The sequence below is a fragment of the Egretta garzetta genome, unplaced genomic scaffold (genome assembly GCF_000687185.1).
Source record: "Egretta garzetta isolate BGI_Z169 unplaced genomic scaffold, ASM68718v1 scaffold111, whole genome shotgun sequence".
Classification (NCBI taxonomy): domain Eukaryota; kingdom Metazoa; phylum Chordata; class Aves; order Pelecaniformes; family Ardeidae; genus Egretta; species Egretta garzetta.
This window is the reverse complement of record NW_009258672.1, coordinates 1407051-1429845: the sequence shown is the minus strand read 5'-3', so window position 1 is coordinate 1429845 and position 22795 is coordinate 1407051. Positions and strand designations below refer to the sequence as shown.

The following is a 22795-nucleotide window of genomic DNA, read 5'->3' as shown; positions in this document are numbered from 1 at the left end:
TTGCAGTTTGGATTTTCTTGAATGTTCTGAATGTTGTTGCAGAAGGAGCTAAATTAAGAGAAAGCAGGGGGTTATTTAAATGCTATCTATTTGCTTTACTGACTTCTCTTCGGATTGCTGTACTGTGTTGTTATGTACAGTGTAAAAAACCATTAAACTTTAACGACATTTATCTGCTGGTCCGTGGGCTCTGTTTCCAAAAAAAAAAAAACAAACCCAAAAAACCAAACAAAAAAAACCCAACCAAAACCACACCAAACCCCAAAGAAAGATGCCCATTCGATGCTGTGGTTTTGCTGCGGAGAAGCTACCAACTGAAAGAATCACACCAGGCTTTTCTTAGTAGTTCAGCGAGAGCAGCTTTAATACAAAACGCTATCTACATTCATGGAGGAAGCGGTGACATAGGCTCTAGCGTATCCCCTCCCTCCTCAACCCATCAGCCAGCAGAACTGTAGCGCAGTTTAAGGTCACAGTTTTCACAGTGCTAAAGCCAATCCAGGCGTGTGCGGTACCTGGTTGTGGAAAAGTTGGGGTTTGTTGTTTTGTTGTTTTTTCTCAGCTAACGCTTTCTATTACATCGATAATAGGCATTTGACTTCTGCATTACTTTTTCATAAATAATTTAAGTGCATTGACGTGGACTTAAAAGCTGTTACTATTCACCGTGTATTACACTGATGGTCAAACAAGGTACATAATTGTGCAAAACCTGCAAGGCCCCTGTACGTACATATATACATCTAATAATTTATGTGCTTGTTAGGAATGTCTTTTGTTTGCTTATTCCCATTGCATTCTCCTTCCGAAGCTTTAATCATCTTCTGCACGTCTCATCTTACCCGCTGCTTGTCGGTGGCTTAATATTGCATTCCAAATTCTGCAGAGAAGACCGCCCCTGTGTGAAGAAGAATGGAGATGAGTTTAGGGGGAACTCCCTCATCTCCGTTACTTTAAAGCGAGCAAGAAGTAAAAATGTAGAAATCCCAGGGATGTGCCAGCTATGACAACACAGAGGTGACACTACCCTTCCTTCTTGCATTAAGGTTATGGTGAAAACGGCTTCTTCCAGGTCAGCCAGGGGTTAACAGAATGATGACAAAAGGCCTTGAATCAATGGGTAGGAAAACCAAGTTCTTTACGCCTGTTTTCCTTACGATTACATCATCCCGAATGCTGCAGAATTAGTTCCCAACCTTGATAAATGCCAGAACTTGCGTAGTTGTTATGCTGCCTCAGTTAAGATGTGAGAAACTTTGACAGAAAAATCAGAGCTGAAACTCACAGCAGTTAGCCCTGAACTATCACCGACCTATTTGAATAACCTAGCTTCTAAACAAAGGGGTTTTTTACAAATTACTTCAATTAAGCTCTTAACTATGAAGGAAAAAGTACTTCCTTACCGCAGCTGAAGATACCGCAGATCATCTTTAGTGATATCATTAAGGACAGCACTTAGCGTGTAATCTTCTTCAGCAAACTAAAAGGCAAATTTATTCCCAAATTCATATTCCTTCTTTGAAACCAAACTGCTAAGTATGACTACAATGACCTTTTTTTAAAAGGTGATTTTTCTGGTTTTATTGTTGGGGTTGTTGGGGTTTTTTTACCCTCTTAATTGCATCCAAGTCTGCTCCTTGTTGTTTCAGCCAGCTCATGAGCTCAGGGTCTGCATCCTCTCTCAAAGTTGCAGCAGACCATTGGGAGTCTTTAACAGAAAACAAAAGTACAGGTTAATACACCTCAAAACTAGGGCAAAAGCGATGGCTTCCAGACTACTGAAGCTTAAAATAGCCGGTCTTTTACATTACCCCGAGCCAAGTCAAATAAACAAACACACGATCTGATATATTTGTGTGTGACTGTCGAAGTATGCAGTAGCTCCTCATACCTTCAGGTTTAAGTTTTAATCGAAGCAGGTGTAGTTCCTGAGTTTTTTGCTCCAAAGATTGTCGTAAGAGGGCCTGATGCTCTTTCTCCTTCTGAACTAGGTTTTCCAAAAGCCTGTCGGCGTAGGAGAGAGATCAAACACAACCGTACTGAGAGTAAGTCTGGCTGAAAAAAATATTTGTCATTTTTAACGACAGAGACACTTGAGAGATTATGCTCCCTCAAGTGACACATTTTACGGCTTCCAGATTTCATTTTGGTTGTCTGAGACTCAGCCTGGTGGTGGCACTTCATCTGTGCAGGATTTACTAAATAGCTTGTGAATTCTGTTCCTGTTGTTTTGCAGCCTCCCTGGGCAGAGTCGCTGTCTGCATACTGTAATTTACCACTGAACAGTCTAACCCTGATGTTTTGCCAGGGACTTCCTGATCACAGGCTCACATCGCATCCATAAAGAAGAATGGGACCTGCAGCAGCTGACAGACGTAACCCATGAGAGATAAGGAGAGGGGCTCTGCTGAGCTCTGCGCGTGCTCATTAGTGGGCAGCCTGTCCCCTGGGCCAGGGCAGAGCTGCTCTGGCCTCCCCTTGCAGGAACAGCTCTGGGGACACTGCCACTGGGTCAGGTGGCATCCCAGGAGCCAAGGACGTAAGAAGGAAACCGACAGAGTCGCACGAAGCCTAATTGCTGAACAGTAGAAATCCAGCATGACGTTCTGCAATTAAAAAATTAATTACATGGAAACAGACGTTGTACTTTCGGTACAGCCAGTGCTGCCAGAGTGTTCTGAAGCCATTTGAGTTCCTGGAAGGCCTGCTTTATCACGAGGCAGCCGTACCAGGTGAGCAGTATTTATGTTATGTGTGTACGTGTCGCTGTAGAACACCTGAGAATTTGTCACAGCCTGCCTGAAAATAAACGCAGGGTGGCTGTAGGAGGGTTACCTGAAGGTCTCTTGTTTCAGTCTGCCCAACTCCAGGCTAAGCTGCTGCTGCGCCTCGTGTGACACCACAGAACTGAGGGTGCCGACTCCTGATGTGACGGCGGGATCCTCAGCCCCATTTTGTGCGGTAGGCTGGTCACTGGCCTCCATGTCATCACCATCCTTGTCCCCACCTTCAGTTTCTGATGCTGGCTCAAAGTGAGCGCGAAGCTCTGGTAAAATGAAACAGCGTTTAAGAGTAAGAATATTTTCAGGCAAGTCTGTCTTCAGAGGGACTACAGCTTGCTCTGTATTACTGCTGATGGGGGAGCTTTGGCTGAGGGCTGTTTGCACAACGTGCTTCTTTACAGTGCTGAGCAGGGGAGTAGCAAAGCCTTACGTGAGCGGGATCACAGGTTCTCTGGCATCAGTCCTAAAATGAGTGGCACTGTAACAGCTCGGCTGCAGCGTGCCAGGAGAGGTAGGTAGCTGTAGACTACAGCGGTAGAGATGACAAATACATTTGTGATTAAATGAAGTATAAGATAGTAAACAAAATGCATTAATGAGAAACCCCTGAAGGCTTGCTCTTTTGTAAAAAGAAGAAAAAAAAAAAAAAAGTTGTTTTCCCCTAATGCCCTGGACCAAGGAGTTTACAAAGCCTTCTTCTTTTCCAGGTAGTGTTTCTAACCCCAGCTCTCTCAGAACTTGCTGCAGGTGGCCACCCTTCCCACCAAAGAATAGCTGGCATTCTTCTCCTACAAACAAAGTCCTAAACATTTTGGTCAATTTGGCTTGAAAGCCAAAGCAACTTTGGACTGAAAGGGGTCACCGTCACGGAGTGCTCTCAGGACATTCTCATACTGGAAAGGGTGCTCAGCACTCCAGAGAGTTACAAAACTACTTGCAAATTTCCAGCTTAGAGATATTCCTAGACAGTTCTTGGTCATTTAGCCTCCTCCTTCCCAGTGGTGGGTTTTTTTCCTACTATCCATCTGTAGGTCAAAATCATACTCTTCCTCCTATTAATGCACTCGCCTCTCTCCATCTGTTCTACAGCTCAGCAATCATTTTTCAGAACACATAACCAGACCTGTGCAGTGTTACCCACCTTGGATTTCACCGAAACATTGTACAGAGTCACGTTCTTTCTTACTAGAAAAGCTCCACCTTGGACCGAATTTAATTTGCCTTTTTTTTTGTCATGGTTGAACCACACTGGTGTTGCAGAACCACTGGTTCTCTCATCTCCTCATTATGTGCTTTTGTACTGCAAGTACAGCACTGATCCTCCAGATCAGCGCTTCTTCCTGTACAGCATTCTGACCCTGTGCCTTTGATGCAGTGGCACATGGGATACAGTTAATGGCATGCTGACAGATTAAACATCTAAGCTGCTCCATTTGCTGTAACTCTTTGATATGCGAACAGACACCTTTTTTTTTAAAAAAAAAAAAAATATTATTTTCAGCCGCTTTGATTTACCTGGAATAAGAATAGTGACTGCTGCTTGGACTGCACGGCGAATTATGTTATCCATTGCAAACATCCAGTGGGGCCTTATTAAGTGATTTCTTAATACTTTGTTCACCTATAAATAAATAAGCAAGTAAAAGTAGCAGCAAACAACATTTCCTTACACCTTAGGAAGGAGAATGTTGTTTTTCAATATTCAGATGAAGTTTTATAAAGTAACAACTGCATGAATTGCTAAAACCTCTCCCACCTTTGAAAGTCTGCGCACCAGATTTGACAGTTTTAGGCTAGAGCTTTCAAATCGTACCCAGGCTGTGACATTCAAGCGCCTCTACAGTACAGGGAGAGGTAGAACAGCAAATAAACGTAGGATTGCAGAACAAACACCAGAGCTTGCGGTGCGTGCACGGGCAGCCAGCCCTTCAAGCACCACCACCCTTGGCTTCAAGGTTGACCTGGGAGTCCCCAACTGAAGCTCACTGAGGCTCCCACACATCAGGGCTCTGTGTCCAGCCCCGTGTGCCCCTCTGAAGAGCCTGTTGGGTGCCCTCCTAGAGAAAGCAAACTTTCAGCACTGGTGATCCACAGGTCACCAGGCAAAACCCGACCTTCCAACACCTTTAGTCTTTTCTTAATCTTCCATACAATCAGTCAGCGGGGCTTTGTCTTACTCCATACTACCCACATGCTCCCATCTTCCCTGGCAAGCACAGGAGCTTCTGAGGAACTGGGGCAGAAAGTGGCCACTTGGGCTGGGGCAGTGTAAGAAGAGGAGTGAGGAAGAGTGGAGAAGCTGCCCGGGAAGAATTCCTCTCCCCCGGTGCTAGGCAAGGGACTCACCGCATCCTGAAATCCAAACAGCACCAGATGAATCTGATTGATGGAAGTGCTGTCAAAGTCCAAATCCATTTTCAACTTGGATATGGTAGAAGCCATCACTCTCTGCTCAGGAGAGCGTATGAAGTCCCTTAAAATCCCAATAATTTGCTTGATGTGGGTCACTGAAAGTTGCAGTTCTTCAGAGCTCTGGAGAAAGATAAGGAATGGATATCAAGTAAATCCCAGAGTTATTAAACAACTCACTAGTAGCATTAGTATTTTGGGGTTACAATTTATAGCTTTGCTGATGTATATTTCACACCGATGCACAGAAATCACAGAACTGTTGTTTCTGCAAAGCCTTTATTTTATACCTTTTTCTAACTAAAATTTTTTTTAATAGTAATAAAGAATAAATTAAGTCTACTGCTACTGTAGTTGTCACAAAGGGAAGAGGGTCCAGGTAATACCTACACATTTCTGCAGTGTACTGCAGAGGGCAGCTCTCCTCCATAAAAACAGCAGAGTGAGCCGATAAAGAGACCCACGTTTTTTAGATGCTATCCTTTCAATAAGCTGAATCTGGACTTATATCTAATTATGCAGACATCTGATTTCCTTAGGCAAAAAAATATGTTTATATATGCATTCATCATAAGTCAGAAAAAGGTCCAAGATTACACAGTGGTTCATTAAGATTCAGGTCCAAGATTACACTCAAGGGTTCATTCTACAATTTGCAGCCCATAACCCCTATGGTTAAAGCTGTCCAAGTGCCCGTAAGAACAACAACAGGTATAATTAAAAGTTAAAGGGAGAAGTATGACAGAAATTATGGAAAAGAGATGATTACAGCAGTGCTGCAAAACAGCTGGAGGCTGAGGTAGAACTTGCTGTTACTAAATAATCCTTCTTTATCCTGGAAAATATTTAGAGCCCTGGTTATTTCCAGCTAGGATCTCATGTATGAATTTTGTACCTCCGTCAGGCTATCAGCTATTTTGCAGTTTAAGCTCAGGGCAGAAATTTACCCCAATTGCTTCCCTAGCCTAAGTTTGTGGGCCTTTCCCTTGGGCCAGTGAAGCTCTACAGGAGCCCCCAGGGCCTGGGGGAGCCGACCTGCAGGGTTTGGCAGCTTGCTGGGGCAGTGTGTCATGGGGGAGAAGCAAACCCCCGCGCCGTGAGGAGCCGGCTGCCCATGCCGGGCTTGGCTGGGGCTGCCCTGGGAGCAGCAGGGCCCCTGCCATCGGCGCTGCAGGTGTCTTTGTGCCACAACCAAGGGCTGGCCGGGGATACCACAAGAAGAGTCAGGAGACCCCCTTTGTGTGAACGCAGCCCAGGTAAAAAAACATAGCTTGGGTAAGAGTAGATACCACCAGTGGCACATGAGAAGCAATCAACTCTGTGACTGGTGTGTGGCATTACTTGGCTATGGGTTAACCAAACATATGATTTTTCTTGCTCCTCTTTACAGTCACCAAACCTTCCCACTCAACCCTTCCCTCTACAGAAAATCTACCTTAGCTTTTTTAAGATTCAGGTACTGTGTTCTTGGCACCTAGCTTACATATGCTTTGAATTAGAAACTATTAATCAGTTCTCTATCCTTAAAGCAAATAAGACCTATTACTACCAGGTGTTCCATTTCCATGTCCTTCAAAGCCAAAACAAAACACAACATCAAAACCACCCAACCCACCAACCTCAGCCTCCCAACCCCACACCAAATGCCCCAAACCTCTCCTGCCAAGAGCTCAGCAGCAGGCAAAAGGCAGTGTTTGCTATCCATTCAGACAACAGCAAATGGCTCACACAGTTTCAGGTCTGAGATTAAAAATATTCAGAAGGAACAAGCCAAGAATCTTCGTTTATTAGTTTTCAGGTAAAGAATGATACTACCTGTCTTGTCATTTTCCTTCTGACACGAGAAAAGGAGAGCTGAAGTGAAATTACCTGTGCGATGCAGTCCTGCAAATTGGAAGCAACTTTATTCTGTTCTTCCTTAAGGATTTTATATAGGATTGCTCGGCGTTCACTGTCCTTCCGCAGCAGAAACAGACCAGAATCCTTATCCTCAACGGAAGAAGAGGCGCTCCTGTCCTCCGAGGCCGAGCCCTCATCGGGCACGCTGGGTCAGCAGCCAGGACACATGCACAAGAGAGACCTCAGCATTAGCTACATGGCAGTAATGTCAGAAGCGAGTAGGGATACTTCAGAGGTTAAAAAGTGAGTTAAACTACAGCAGTGGATCAATCAGGCTGTTAAACACGAATTCTGAGACAGAAGATGGCTCAGATCCTCAGCTGGTGTAAACCTCACTGCAGCCAAAGGCACAAGGCTGATTTCATCCCACTAAGAAGCTGGCATTAATGTCACCCAGCACTGGTTTGGTTTTGGGGAGGAAAGCTGAAAAGCTTGGACTGAGATAGCTATTCATTTTTTTCTGGCCCCATACTGTAACATACTCATTTGAAAGTATTGCTTTGGGCTCTCTGATCAGCAGAACTGTCTGCTGCCCCCTTCCCACATTTTTTTCATGAGTACATGGAAGGATCAACTCTTCTGTTAGCTCCGGAATCCATATCCACTCAGTCAGTAAGATGATTGACGTTTATCCACTGGGGAGGGAAAAGTATATAAATATGTGGAAACCTTAAGGAGAAAGAATCATTGCTTATTAATTAAATATAGACAAGATTTAAATTAACTGGTAACTTGCCTATATGACTCACTTGCTGTTTAATAGACTTGCTTATCTGGTCATCATGTGAAAAAAGTTGCCTTCAGATAAAATATAATGGGAATTAAATCCACATAATCTCTCATGGGTGTCAAGTGACAAGCACATGCTTTACCTTAGTAAGTGGGAAATGGGATGCTTTGTCTGAATCTCTGAAATGGATCTCTTTGGCCTTTCGAAAAACATGTCATGCTGTACATCAGAGTCTGGCGAAACAGAGCCATGCTCACTGCTGCTACTGCCAGCCTGTTCTCCATGGATCGGCAGCGGGAGGGATGAATTACGATTGTAATCTAGGAACAGACATTGTAAAACACGTAACAAAACTAGGCAGGGAAGGGCCATGTGCTTAAAACAGCTGTGATCATCTTCAGTGATACCAAGACCTCATTTTGCAAAATGGCTGAAGGAAAGGTAATCTTGTTGATAGAAAGCAGCAACAACTCAAAATCATTATATGCATAAGCAGTAAAAGGTGTGAACGAGCTCACTACTGAACACAAAGCAGGTAGATACTCATATGAAATGCCATTTTGTTACCCTCTCTTGCACGCACACTCACACACATGTATATACACACACATACACACACGCACACACTCCCCCTCGCTGCTGGTCTCACAAAGTGGTACAACTGGGTATCCAGCTGTTTAAGGAGCCTGAACCAAACCAATAGGTTACCATCAGCTGCTCCACCAGCCATATCTGTAAGCAGAGAGCACTCTGCCACCTGCCCTCCTCACACCTCTGCCAGGCCGTGTTGACAGACCTGTATTTGGTCCCTCTCCAACACCCGAGGCATTTGCCTCGCTCGCGTGTCCCCTTGCCCTCAGTAAGGACTCTCTCTCCTAACACTAGCCTGAAGGAAATATCTCGTCCCTTTCCAATTCATCTTGAAAGCAAGAAGAAATAAAAAAAAATAACAGATATTGAGAGCTTGCTATAACCCTGGTCACCAGTTTGCGGCTGTGTGATAGGAAAGGTAAGGAAGAAGTTCTGTCAACTGAGAGTGCACACATCCATGAAGCTAAAATACCACAGAAGTTTTTGATGCTTGTCACTACAAATCATGGGGAGGTGAGGGAGGAAGAGAGCTACAAGTCCAAAGTTATTCAGAAAGCTCTGACATACTCCATGGTACATGACTGATGTTCAAATGGCTGAGGCTAAACAGTCACAGAAATGAAACAATATATGTCACCTTGTGAGAACTGGTTCAAGGCATCTCAGCAGCACAGAAAATTGAAAGTTGCTGTCCCGAGAGTAAGGGTCAAGATTTGCTCTGGGCTGCCTTCATTATTGGAAAGAGAAAAGGGATGGAGACAGGATGGAAAGATGGGGACAAAGCTGAGGAAACTGGTGGTGAGGGAAACAGTAGAGGGAGGAGACAGAGTGAACTGTGGCAGCTGAAACTGTGGCCACTGCTGGGGCAGGACCTGCCCTGACTCCCCCAAACTCCCCTTGGAGATGGCTGCAGCAGCCAGCACAGCTTCCCCCAGCTCCAGTGCAGCGAAGCAGACACTCGGCTGCAGCCACGTTGCCTTTCCCTCCCCTCACCCAACAGACAGTGTTTGTAGCATTTGCCCACTCTGCTCATGTCCACGTCCATCGCTGAGCTTGCTTCTTGCTGCAGCCCAGTGCTTAACCCTGCAGCACCAGATCCTCGGGCCATCTGAAGGAGCCCCATAACCTCATCAATGAGCGGGAGAAAAGAAGAAAGGAGGAAGGCAGAAGGAGGGAAGGGGTGCAGAAGACAGCTGCACTTCCCCTGGTATTTGACAAAGAGCCTGTTGCTTGGCAGGGCAGCTTCACAAAGCAGGCTCCACCCTTTCTAATGCCACACAGTTTTTCCAGGAAAACGTCCTCAGCCAAGGGCTGAAAAGGCCACAGGAGAGCATTGCTGCAGTGGGGCAGAAGACAGAACCCTAACCCTAACCCGCCAAGCAGTGTGAGCTCTCCCGTTACGCCAGTGTAACTGCAGGGACTGCAGTTCTCAATGCCCCTCAGGACAAGAGATGATGCCCATTTCCTTGCTGAAACCAATTCAGTTAGATGTTATAAATTTTTTGCTAGTTTTTCCCCTTGGAATTCCATTCTTTCAAATGTTCCCTGCTGAGGGGGAAAAAGCTCAAAAAGGGAAGCAATTCAATTTGCATTGGGAGTGTGTGCATGTGTGTGTGCCGACAGGGGAAAGAAGCAGCAAGACCAATGGCTTTGCTTGGTTGTAAATGGACAGCTCCTTCAAACACTGATTATTTATTTGGCAGGTCTATATTAAGATTTGTTATCACTGAGAAAGTGGCTGATATATTGAGGGGGGGAAGAACATGCTAGGCAGACAAAACAAAACAACCCACTAAACAGTTTGAAAATGCTGACCCTCGTAGACACGACCCACATTTTCAGCTGCCAAGCACCTACTCTATAAAACTCAAATCTCTGAAGTGTATATAACTATGAATCTAAAATGCAGAATTGCTTTGGAAAGTCTCCACTGAATGTAATTTTTCTAATTTTCATTTACTATAAATGAGGCATTTATTTTAGGGGAGAGGAAAAATGGGGTTGGGAGGTTTCAGCAAGCAAAACACAAAATAAGCAAGTCACCATATTTTGTGGGAATTGTTAAATTTAAGTATGTCTAATTACAAATCACAGGCGCTTTCAACAATTAAGTTCCTGCTGCTTTCCTGGCACAAGAAACGCCCTTAGTAAAGGAGAGTGCTTAATGATTCCAATCTTTTATATAACCCTTAATGATGATGTTGACTTGGATTTGGCTGATAATTCCTTACCTGAAGGCTTGAATGCAATTCTGCTTTTCTTGCCCTTGTTTACTTGTTTCAGGAAGGAATCTCTGAGCAAGTCAGATGCTGTAACACGTTTACTAGGATCAGGTTCAAAACAGAGCAAAATAAAGGCCCTTGTTTCAGCAGACAGTGATTCTGGAATTTCAGGATGAATCTTAAACATCCCAACCTGCAAGTAAAACACAGATACAAATTATTTTTACTAAATAATTTTACTAAACAACTGCAAGGAGACCATGGGCCAAAGCTTTCTTAGTATGACCTCTCACTGATTCTCATGGAAAAGGAGCAATCCAGGCACCCACGCAAAGCACTGAAGCGACAAGGCTCTGATCCTGTTTTACTTCACTGTAAACATGGCATGAATGTCCACGTGATATTACACAAATGCCAAGTTATGGATGTATCCAACCATCACCTACCTTCAGGCAATCTCAGGGTCTGGACATTATCCATACCCAGTGCTTCAAATGCTGCTTCTCCTACCAGCACTGAGAACTGCAACCCCTCCAGCTATTGCATACGCTTCCCATCACCCCTGCCCAGTACCGTGTCTCTCTCGGCTGCTGACTCCTCCAGTGCACCCGTGCCTGGGAACAGGAATAACTTCCTCCTCTAGCACCGACTGCCTGGGGCCTGCACCTGTTCTGCTCCCGCTGCTGCCAAATTTCCTTGCACGAGCGCTCCCAATGACCTTGCCAGACCTTGGCACCGCCCCCGGCATTCAGGCCAGATGTCTTCCCCAGCCTGTCGGTGTTATTTAACTGAAAATCATACGATGCCCAAAGGTTTAACAAGACCCCCCACTCTTTCTTTCAGTAATGAAAAGCGTGCTTCAATAGGTTGCTCCTCAGAGATTTTTCCAGCTTCTTCACTGCCTACTTATCCTCTAATGCCAGTCTGGCATAAATGTTTTGAAATGAGAGTTGTTTAACACGTGTGCACTGTATGGCATGTATCTGGCAAGGTTATGGCCTGTAGTCTCAGCATCTTTACATAAAACAGGCTCTGGAGAACAAGAGGAAAGAGAGTGGCTGCAAGGGAGATGGTAGTCCAGCAGTTAAACGTGTGCCAGCTGCTGGCTAAAATGAAGAGTTGTTTAAATAATCCCATTATACAGCTGCATTAACACACTGTGGCACCATTAGGCACTCACAATAGTGGTTTGGCTCCAGTGCAAGCTGATGCAAAAAATGCTGAGCAGTCGTGCTTCTGTTTGAATAACAGTGCAGAATATAAGATGCTAATAATGCATTAAGCCCTTCCGAACCATGACTCTAAACACATTCAAAACTCCATATTTCCTGCATGTAACATTTCTAATAGATGCAACTTGTAACCTCTACGATTAAATTGATGTATTTAATAAGTAAATTGGATAAATAAATAAACAAATAGATGTTATGTCCCTTTGGCAGGATACAGCATCCAGACATTTACCTTGTCTGATGGAGCATCTTTACCTGATTTGTAAGATCCCATGCATGCTTTGGCCAGTGCTTTATAAATAGGGTATATAGGTTCACCACTTCAGAACGTCAGCCCGGTAAGATTTTTGCTTCAGAGCACAGAGGGATGACAGCCACCTGCTTGCTGTGCTCTGACAACTCCTCTTGACACGGCTGTCTCTGTGGTCAGCCCACTCCTCCTTGTGCGCTCTGGGGACGGGCTCACACAGCCAGCTTCAGCTGGGGCAGCGTCACAGGCTGGTATTATAACCTTACGCACTAAACAAAACCCAGGACAGTCCAAGCCAGGACCAGGAAATTTGAATGCGTCTCTGATCTTATTTTTATCTCTGCAGTTCAAGGAGAGTAAATTTTGTCGCAAGCATCCTGAAACTCTGTGGCAACATTAGTTTGCCTTCTCTCCATTCAATGTCATTTGTTTGAACTCCTTTCACAGAGATGCACACATACGGTGCTCATAGATGAAATACCAGATTATGTACACTCAGCCAGGAATTATTTCCATTTCTGTTTCTTCTAGACCCCTTTTCTCTATTTTGTCCAACTCTTAGGTCATTTGCAATCCCTACACTGACTGCACAGTCAGACTCAGACCTTCCTTCTCCTCACCTGCCCTATGCACAATGGAGTGTGCACGTGTGGAAGTGTGGACCTCAAAAGTTCAATATCCCAAGTTTTCCAGGCCTGTTTTTACATGCCTGCTCAGCTGGCCTGCTTCATTCCTGGCTTCAGACCTAGCTTCCAGCTTGCTTACTTTTATTACACAGCAAAAAGAAACCACAGTTTGCGATTTATGGTGCCCAGCAAGAAGCAGGTCCCAGAAGAGCCAAGAAACAGGAAACAAAACCAAATGCTTGACTGTAGCCCATTAACACAGTCTGCAATAACAATGCTAAAAACTCTGCCACGTCCTTGAAGAAAGAAGGGCAAGAAAATTGTTTTTAAAAATGCCAATACTGAGACTTTGGAACACAGCTCAGTGGCCTGGAGATGCTTATGGGTAGGACACATTGACATGGACAAGCCTGCCAGAGCTCACCTCGTGAGACTGTGCAGAGCTCATCAAGCACCCAGAACTGAACCAGTGCTTCCTGACAGTTCAATAAACTGCGCTGGAAGATAAGACACGTAACTCACTGAACAGTTCAACTACGTGCCAGATACGCAAGATGAAAAGGCATCTGCCGACGGAACCGCATCTGACATTTACAGTGATGTGGAAAAAAAGTCTCTTTCCATGGCTCCCTCAGGAAAGCTTCAGTGAACCAAACCATGTTCACCCAGGCAGCTTCTTTTGAGGTAGTGTCACAAGTTGACAGCACCAAGGTGACATATTATACCGTTGAAATAACTACATCAAAACCCATAACAGCCCCTTTCTTTGCCTTTTAGCTGTGGTGCATGGGACAACGCACAGGCCTAGCATGACACGTGGCTGAGTTGCAGCCCAGCTTACTATACTTATTGATAAAGATCTGATTTTGCTACCGTGGTTCCGTTAATTATTATACTAAAGCACACACAGTGACTTTCAACAAGATACACAAAAAAATTAACAATACTGATAATTTAAAGCAGTTTGCTGGGTTATGGATATGGTATTTTCCCCACTGTAAGAATGAGGACTCTGAAGTGTAAGCAAAAACCTAAGTACTTTACTAAAGGCCTACTGCAAGCCAGTGGAAGAACCAAAAATTTTCAGTCTGCATATTTGACGCGTTATCACATCATAGCTTTTACGCTACTGTTAGTTTTAGAGTTAGAACAAGTAATTTTTTTCAAATACATTTCTTACCAAAACTATCTGAAGCATTCTCAATTGTTAATTTGTGCATTACTCTAAGAGAAACAAAGTACTAGAGGCAACAGTTTACCGACGAAGTAGCTTTGATCCAAAGGGCTCAGGATGTAAAATACAGAGTATTTTACTCCTTCCGTACATACCAAAAATCTTGGGAAGTTAGACCCTCCTTCCACCATAGCTTCCCACCATGTTGCAGAGACTGGGCCTTTGGAAGACAAGGGAAACAGAACCTCTTGGAGGGAGGCTCATAAAAAAAAATACTTAAAGGAACAGAAATAACTTGGCTTTCATCATTTGAGAGACTGGTTGCCAAGAAGGAACTCATAAACCAAGAGCAGGAGATGACAGAAGTATGAGGGTAGAGAATATTAGGTTTTTTAAGTCTTCAGTCATTTTTCAGGTTGCTGCTCTGAGTCATGACCTGTTTCCAGCACAAAAATAAACTATTAACCCCTAGAGAAATACAGCTTAGTGCAGGGAAGGATCATTCAGTGAGAATTAAGAACACAGGTCAGATTGTGGCTTTGTGCAAAACAACCCATATAACAAAAGGTTACTACCAATCAAATTAATATTAAAAAATTAAGTTAGCATTTGAAAATTCATAAACACTGTATCAAAAAAGCTGTACTTACTTTAAACATTGCTGCTTGCGGCTCCCCTAGTTCATGAAATGGAGGTTTGCCTGTTGCCATTTCAATAATGGTACAACCTAGTGACCAGATATCAGCTGGTGCACCGTACCCTCGTGGTCCTTTATCAATGATTTCTGGAGCCATGTACTGCAAGGTTCCTAGTCAGGACAAAAAGAATAGTCAGGTGTTATAGTCTTCATTCTTATTAAAGAAAATTAATACACCACTAAGCAACCCAAAAATTATCAACTGCAACCTGAATAGCCAAAATACTTGATTTTCCATATCAGCACGGAAAACTAGACAGAAACTTATGGCTTAGCATCTTTTCTAGAAATTGTTCCCCCCCCCGTTCCTTCTAATACAAGGCTTCAAACTGCTGAAAGTATATTTACCACATAATCACATGCTTCCTCAGAACGTAAAATTGTATCAACCAATTTTTGCAGACACTAAATTGTAAGGTTTATGCATGTAAGAGGTGATGAAAACCTGCAAAGTGACAGATAGTCTTCATGAGAATAGTTTTTCATATGTTTACCCCTATAATGAGAACACTAGTGAGGGAATTTTAAAAAGTTAGTTTGAAAAGAAGCTATTTTTGTAAATATAAGATAATAAAGAATGTTTAAAAAAAATCTCAAGTTTTACACAAAAGCAATCAAGGTTGTAATCAAGGTAAATCAATTACATGATAGTTAAAAAAAATAAGGGAACCCATCATAAATTCCTATTCCAGGAAGTCTCTTGGATGCACCTGGGATTTCTGACATTCAAGGTTAACAAAGGGAAAAAACCAAAACCGAAACAAACAACCCTCACCAAAAAACTCAAAACCAAATCTGTTGAAACTTTTAAAGCTATACATGTTGGCAAAATAAAATCCTCCCTAAGCCTATAGTTGGCTCTTAACAGATGAATCTGAATGGCTGTAAAGTTTACCTGTAGGCAATTTGTAATACCAGTTATAATACTGATGATAAACAAAAAGAACAGTAAAAATGAAACAAAAGATGGTCAATTTGTAATCACTGATATTCAATCATATACTAACACAGCTAACAAGAGGCGTCAACAGGAAGACAGTCCACACCAACAACAGAAACCTATAGGTGTTCTGAGTGTTTCAAATGTTACAGTACTTTCACCACATGAATTCCTACCAGCTCTGTTTTGACAACTTTCAATTAAATTATTTTTCTTCTTAAGAATGCAATAAAATTACACTGTGGTAAAGCTGTGAACTACTAAGTAAAGGACATCTGGTAAAGATAAAAGGGATTGGATATTGCTATGTTCCTTAAATGTGACTGCTGTAGAACAAAAGTTCAAGCCACAGCTTTGCCCTCAGGCTGTGTGCCTTCATAGAATCATAGAAGAGTTTGGGTTGGAAGGCACCTTTAAAGGTCATCTAGTCCAAGCCCCCTGCAATGAGCTGCAACCCCCTGCGTACTGATTTTAAATCCAAAATGAGAACTTAAGTAAAATATTTATTCTCACTTACATCTCTGAGGCACAAATAGGGCTGCAAACACTCAAGAGAACAAAGAAGGGCAGAAGGAAAGATTTAACTCCTCTTATTACTGTATGGTGACTTTTCTTCAGATACCATTTCTCCATATACCATCTCTAATAACAACCAGTTGCTAAAAAGCCACTAAGGAGTACATAGAATCACTTTGGTTGGAAAAGACCTTTAAGATCATCGAGTCCAACCTTTAACCTAACCCTGCCATCCCACCACTAAACCATGTCCCTAAGCACCTCATCTACCCTTCTTTTAAATACCTCCAGGGATGGGGACTCAACCAGCCCATTCCAGAGCCTGACACCCCTTTCAGTGAAGAAGTTTTTCCTAATGTCTAGCCTAAACCTGCCCTGGCGCAGCTTCAAACCATTCCCCCTCGTCCTATCATCTGTTACCAGGGAGAAGAGGCCGACCCCCACCTCACTACAGCCTCCTGTCAGGCAGTTGTAGAGGGCGATCAGGTCTCCCCTCAGCCTCCTCTTCTCCAGACTAAATAACCCCAGTTCCCTCAGCCGCTCCTCGTAAGACTTGTGTTCCAGACCCCTCACCAGCTTTGTGGCTCTCCTCTGGACATGCTCCAGCAATGCAACATCTTTCTTGTAGTGAGGGGCCCAAAACTGAACACGGTATTCAAGGTGTGGCCTCACCAACACCGAGTACAGGGGGACGATCACTTCCCTTTTCCTGCTGGCCACACTATTCCTGATACAAGCCAGGATGCCATTGGCCTTCTTGGCCACCTGGGCACACTGCTGGCTCATATTCAGCCAGCTGTCAATCAGTACTCCGAAGTCTTTTTCCACCAGGCAGCTTTCCAGCCACTCTTCCCCAAGCCTGTAGTGTTGCATGGGGTTGTTTTGACCAAAGTGCAGGACCCGGCACTTGGCCTTGTTGAACCTCATACAGTTGGCCTCGGCCCTTCGATCCAGCCTGTCCACTGATAAAAGAATTGAGCAATTATGTGACCATATATTCATTTTTCAATCTGGAGTTTCAGCTTGTTACTCAGCAAATTTTGTTTTCCCTGAATATTGCAAGTTTTTAGTACCTTATTGTATATGAAAGCTTTTCTGTAATGTACCAGCTTAGTATTTTCATGTAAACTGTTCTTTTTACCGCTGGTAACACCAAGTTAGCCACTTGGTTGGGTTTTACAATTAATGCCTCAAAATTGAAAGTGTTTATAAGTTTGTGTTTGTTTTTCTGCACTTTTAGACCTACTTAAAGAAAGTGTGCATGCAAGAGTTACTAATATCAAAATTATTAAATGAAAAAGTTGCTGTATGCAAGTGTTCAGCCTGAAGAAGAGAAGAGTGAGAGGGGACCTCATCAACACATACAAATATCTTAAGGGTGGAAGTCACAAGGACAGAGCCAGACTCTTCTCAGTGGTGCCCAGCGACAGGACAAGGGGCAATGGGCACAAACGGAAACATAAGAGGTTGCAGTTGAATGTGAGGAAAAACTTCTTTACTCTAAGGGTGACGGAGCACTGGAACAGGCTGCCCAGGGGGGTTGTGGAGTCTCCTTCTCTGGAGATATTCAAAGCCTGCCTGGATGGAGTCCTGTGTAACACGCTCTAGGAGAACCTTCTTTAGCCGGGGGGTTGGACTGGATGATCTCCCGAGGTCCCTTCCAACCCTTGTGATTCTGTGATTCTGTTTCCAGATGTAATTACAACAAATCAATTGCTTCTTAATGCAAAACACTTCAAAGAAAAAAAACTATTATCCCATCACACTTAAGAAGTTTTTTTAAAAAAAGTAAAATGGAAGAAAATGACATTAAAAACAAAAAAGAAAAGTAGCAAGCCTGTGTTTATGGTGATCACACTCCGATTCACTCTTCCCTGCAAAGAGAGACCTAATCATGAATCCATCATGAAACCCTCTTATAAATGCTGCTAAATTAGTCTTACCTGTAAATGTTTCGGTGCATGGATTGATTCCTGCCAGCCGTTTGGAAGTACCAAAATCAGATATCTTTACCACGCCACTATAGGTGTTCACCAAAACATTATCCCCCTGTGGTTTGGATGAGAGAGAGGAGGAGAGACAGATGAGTACAGATTCCAAATCCCAATCTCAATACTCCTTCACATTTGTGGTTATCTTTGTAATATACCTGTCTACAAAGGAATTTTCCAGGAGCACCAGGGAGAAGGGGTTGTTTTATTCTTTCCTTTTGTTTTAAGCTTCCACAAAATCCTATTAAAAATTCTACTCTGGGTTAGAGTAAAACTAACTGAAGTAAATAAGATAAAAAGTAAATCATGCAAGACACACTAAAGGAAAATTTACCTTTATATCTCTGTGTACAATCTGGTTCTCATGGAGATACTTAAGGCCTTCCAGGATCTGCTTGGTGTAAAATTTAATTGTAGGTTCTTTCATTGGGCCCCACTTAGATCTTAGGAGAGCTGAGAGGCTGCCTACAAGAGTTAAGAAGAAAGTGTACCAAGACAGCAAAATCCCCAAATTATCACGAAACTTTTAAGTCTGGATTAAGCCTTTGCTCAATATCCTAATACTAGAGAAATGCAGTACCTATAACAAAGCCAAATTCTTCCTAGATCCCTCAAAGCAAATCATTTGCTGCTGCTCTTGACTGGTTATTTCTTTCTTGTCAGCTCAGCTTCCACCTCCATGACAGGAATAAATGTTACCACAGGGCTGGATGCATATTCCTCACTTCAGTCTAACAACTGTTGAGACTAGGACTAGCAACCACCTAGCCCTTAACCAAATAAAGACTAAAGGTAACACTGTGTGATGTTACACGCTATACTTCACAAACCACATGCACAGGCAAAGAGAAGCTGATTTACTTGAGGTAGGGGAGGGGAGAAGAAAAAAGGAAAGTGTCTTTTCCTTGTAAATATGGCACTAACTTCTGGAAATATCCAGAGACAGCGGAAAGAAAGCTCCCAAAAGAAACCAAGTAACGGATGTTCAGAGTAAGATGGGTCATCCACACTTCCCCTACTTGCAATAAATCTAATCTTTTTTTTTTTTTTAAAGTAACACAAATATTTTAATCATGAAGCAAAATAAAGACAGTTTTTCTTTTTCTGCTCATAATAAACTAAGTGCAGTGGGTCTACTTAATGCCAGATGAATTAAACTAAAGGGATTTTGAGTTCACACCAACAGCTTTTTAAAGTGAAGCTTCCTCAAAGAATCTTGCATAATCTGAACAGCTGGTTTCTTTTTAAGACTGGCTGTGGAGTTTAAAATATTTGAATTGGTTCAATAATATATTGACATTGGCAACTAATCACGGCACACTCTACTGTGCATATATGAACAGGAAGAAAAAGGTATGTAAACAACACCAGCTGATACTTTTAACAAGTGCAGGGAAACAAGTGGAAGTGTTGGTATAAACTCATCATATCTGCATGCATCATATGTGTCATAGTCTCAGTTTTCAGGTGAGAAGGTCATGGGAATTAAAAAAATAAAGAATTTCCCTATGCTTCAGATGTATTTAATTACACTTTGAATGTTTGTGTCTGGACCTTCCCTAGAAAACCTGAACCTTTTTTGAAAAGCTGAACTTTTTTCCTGGTTTTCTTATTTCTGTTTTTATTTTGCAAATTATATTCAAACAAGAATTTAACACAATTTGAAACAATTTGTCACATACTTAACACTGAAGAGCAAATAGCAAAAAGGAGATGGAAATATAACCTAGAGAGGATATAGAGAGACTTCACATCTTAAAATGTAGAGAAGGCTAGAGGAGCAAATCTGGAAATTATGAGCAAGGGAAGCATATCACTTTTATCTCTAATCTACCTAGGAAATAGCAGTGCTTTGTATATAGGAGTTACAAAATAATACTTAATTGCTCAGTGTTACTGTTCAACAGCAACTTACCCTAAAAGCTCCATTCATCATTCAGCTGTTCAGCCTAAATGGACTATACAACTCTAACTCCACCATTTTATAACACGTGAGTATTTGACAACAAATACTTTCAATGACTTTTCTCTCGATTTATAATCATTACAGAAAGGGCAGAGGGTTCTGGGACCTGTATAACTTCAAATCTATTCTTTATATGAGAAGCATGCCTGCTGTAGTTAATGTCTCAACAGAAAAGACATACACCGTGCACAAACATACTAAGTGCTCATCTATTTACTTTCACTAAGTTTAGAGTCACAACTGCTTTTGAGTCCTTTGAGACACTAAGCTCAGAATGATACAAACCTCCTGGCACCTGCTCCATAAAAATCTTAATGTATCCATCTTCTGAAACAGATCCGAGATACTGGACAATGTTCCGATGCTTTAAATATTTATGCAGTGCTATCTCTTCATGAAGAGGTTGAGAATACCTATTAAAAAGAAAAAAAAAATCAAGGAGTATCTCATGATGCAGGAAAACCTTCTAGGCTATGCTTATATGCTAGTTTGCAAACAATGGATTTTAGGGATACTGAGCCAATTCTCAGCAAACGTCTTGTCCATGACCTTCAAAATGCAGTGTGACTGGCTGCCTATTCAGAAAAAGTACAGAGGTAGATTTCAGATGAACCCCGAAGGAGAAACATGCCCTCAGAGAATTTATACATGCCTTTCTTCTGTATGATTACATAGCACTGTCTTTGCCTTCAAAACTCCTTTTATGCTTTTTCTGCTCCCGCAAAAGAATACAAATGAGATACTACTGCAACTTAAAACACAAAATGTGTCTTTTCCTACAATTTATGATACACATATAGATTATCAAACTGTATTATTTATGACATATATCAATCTTAAATAAAATGTCCTTATTCTCAAAAGGGTACTGTTGAATACTAGGAGGAAATAATTGAATTTTAGTATACTGGAATTTTATAAACTAACCATACAGAAACACATGTTAAAAAGAGCAAAGTTTTCAGGAAACAACTGCAGTTTCATTAGCAATGTATATATAACAATAAATTAGGGCTTACCTGCTGTCTCTCTCAGGTATTTCTTTGATGGCTATTCGGACCTGATTGCTAAGGTCTCTTCCAGCATAAACTATTCCGTAAGTACCTTTCCCTAGAACTACCCTGTCTCCATTCTCATCATAATCATATTCATACTGCAAGCAGAAAAGATAAACAAAGCAGTACAGAAATTGTTATCACCAACATTTGACATTACAGAGAGCTTTGCCAACAGTTAGGTACAGCACAGAGTAGCTACTGCAGTACAGCTGTAGCGTGGTAGGTTACCCGCCAGCCTGCTGCACTATACAACTTGTAAAATTTCTATCTTATTTGCTTTACAAAACAATCTTCCCTAACCAACTTTGAAATGCATTCACCCAAACAAGGAACACAGCATTAAATCAAATTCAATGGAACAGTGCTGTCAAAAGAACACATTCAGGTATCATCTCTAAGAACTGCTGACAGACCCTTGAGAATACATAAACGCAGGGAACATAACCTATAATTTTGAGACCAATGGTTTAATAAATAGATAAAAGCGATATTCTCATTACAGTGGGTGGACATTGTTTTAAGACCCTTAACTCTCATTTGAGCTTAGCCACAGCAAAATTAATTTCTGACATATTCCCCTCATTATGAGCTTTTCCAAAAGGCAGAAAAAACGCTCATCTCCTCCAAGGCTGATTAAATATTTGAAGTGGTGGTTTCCACTGCTGCTGAAACCATGCTGGGTCATATTGCCAGCTGAGTAAGTAACTGCTGGTTCACTGACTTCAGTAAACAGTTGGACTTGATGATCTTAAAAGTCTTTTCCAACCTAAATGACTCTATGACTCTAAAGCTACATTAATTTACATCACCTCATGGTCTGTCCCATATGGTGATCTTACCACCATCTCTCCTACTATAAAGGTCAGTGAAAAAGCCTACTGATGAGTGTGTGCTTAATCAAAGTACATCCCAGACACCAAAACAAACCAAATTTCTTATGGAAGTTGGGTTAAGGAGCACACCCCAGATTCAAATCAGGGAATTGATGAAGGATATTGAAAAAGCACATTTGCAAAGAGTTAACAGAGGAATTGGACAGTTTCGCAGCCTCAGGTATTGTCAGAAGCACACAGACCTCCCCGAGTATCTTCCCAAATCCAAGAGGATATCCCATATGGGAAAACTGCAGGGTATTCTCTGTGGCTTCATATGAATTTTCTATTAAAAAAAAAACAAACAAACCTTTTTACAATGGCCATAACTATTGACATTTCCATCAATGACCACTCTTTCTGCTTCATCCAGTGAGACTCTCTCATACAGAATGCAGCCTTGGGATCTATTTCTTTGAAGTGTCTTCCCAGTTCATATTGCAGCTCGTGTATTGCAATGTCCATGCGTCACTGACATTCCCCCCCCCCTCAGCAAAGATGGCAAGTTTCATGCTGCTGTATGGAAGGCGCTAAAGAAAAAACGTCTGTCGTTTATCCTAACAGCATATTCTGCTCAGTGGAACTAAACTTGAGTTAGCACAGCTTTAGCACAGTTTCGGTTTCCATGTTTCAGCACTTCACGGTTCATAACATAATCTTGTTATATGATAGGCATAACTGACCCAAAACGCCATATGTAAAACCCGTCAGGTTCTGTGGTGGGAGCATATCCAGCTTTCACAGCTATCATATGATATAAAACTGCGCAGAAGAAAGACAGCAGTCACATTGCAGAATTCAAGACTGACAGCAACCCTATCTGCAACAGACTGGTCCTA

The 22795-nt window shown here is 42.3% G+C and overlaps 1 protein-coding gene across 3 annotated transcripts in view; it reads right to left on the bottom strand.

Moving 5' to 3' along the window:
• Positions 1 to 247: 247 nt before the first annotated feature.
• MAP3K15 (mitogen-activated protein kinase kinase kinase 15) overlaps positions 248 to 22795 on the bottom strand; it is a 64337-nt gene continuing 41789 nt past the window's right edge. The window contains exons 14-28 of one of the 3 annotated variants that reach the window (XM_035888570.1): positions 21046 to 21179; positions 20312 to 20439; positions 18395 to 18525; positions 18013 to 18118; positions 14567 to 14724; positions 10644 to 10827; positions 7964 to 8141; positions 7062 to 7236; positions 5130 to 5315; positions 4299 to 4404; positions 2836 to 3046; positions 1892 to 2004; positions 1611 to 1708; positions 1404 to 1480; positions 248 to 898 (exon numbers count right to left, since the gene is read on the bottom strand). In XM_035888570.1, the coding sequence (XP_035744463.1) occupies positions 814 to 898; positions 1404 to 1480; positions 1611 to 1708; positions 1892 to 2004; positions 2836 to 3046; positions 4299 to 4404; positions 5130 to 5315; positions 7062 to 7236; positions 7964 to 8141; positions 10644 to 10827; positions 14567 to 14724; positions 18013 to 18118; positions 18395 to 18525; positions 20312 to 20439; positions 21046 to 21179 (2070 nt within the window). In that variant the 3' untranslated portion in view covers positions 248 to 813. Of the gene's footprint in view, positions 899 to 1403; positions 1481 to 1610; positions 1709 to 1891; positions 2005 to 2835; positions 3310 to 4298; positions 4405 to 5129; positions 5316 to 7061; positions 7237 to 7963; positions 8142 to 10643; positions 10828 to 14566; positions 14725 to 18012; positions 18119 to 18394; positions 18526 to 20311; positions 20440 to 21045; positions 21180 to 22795 lie in introns of those variants that run through there. The other 2 variants (XM_035888569.1, XM_035888568.1) reach the window with 2 other exon arrangements.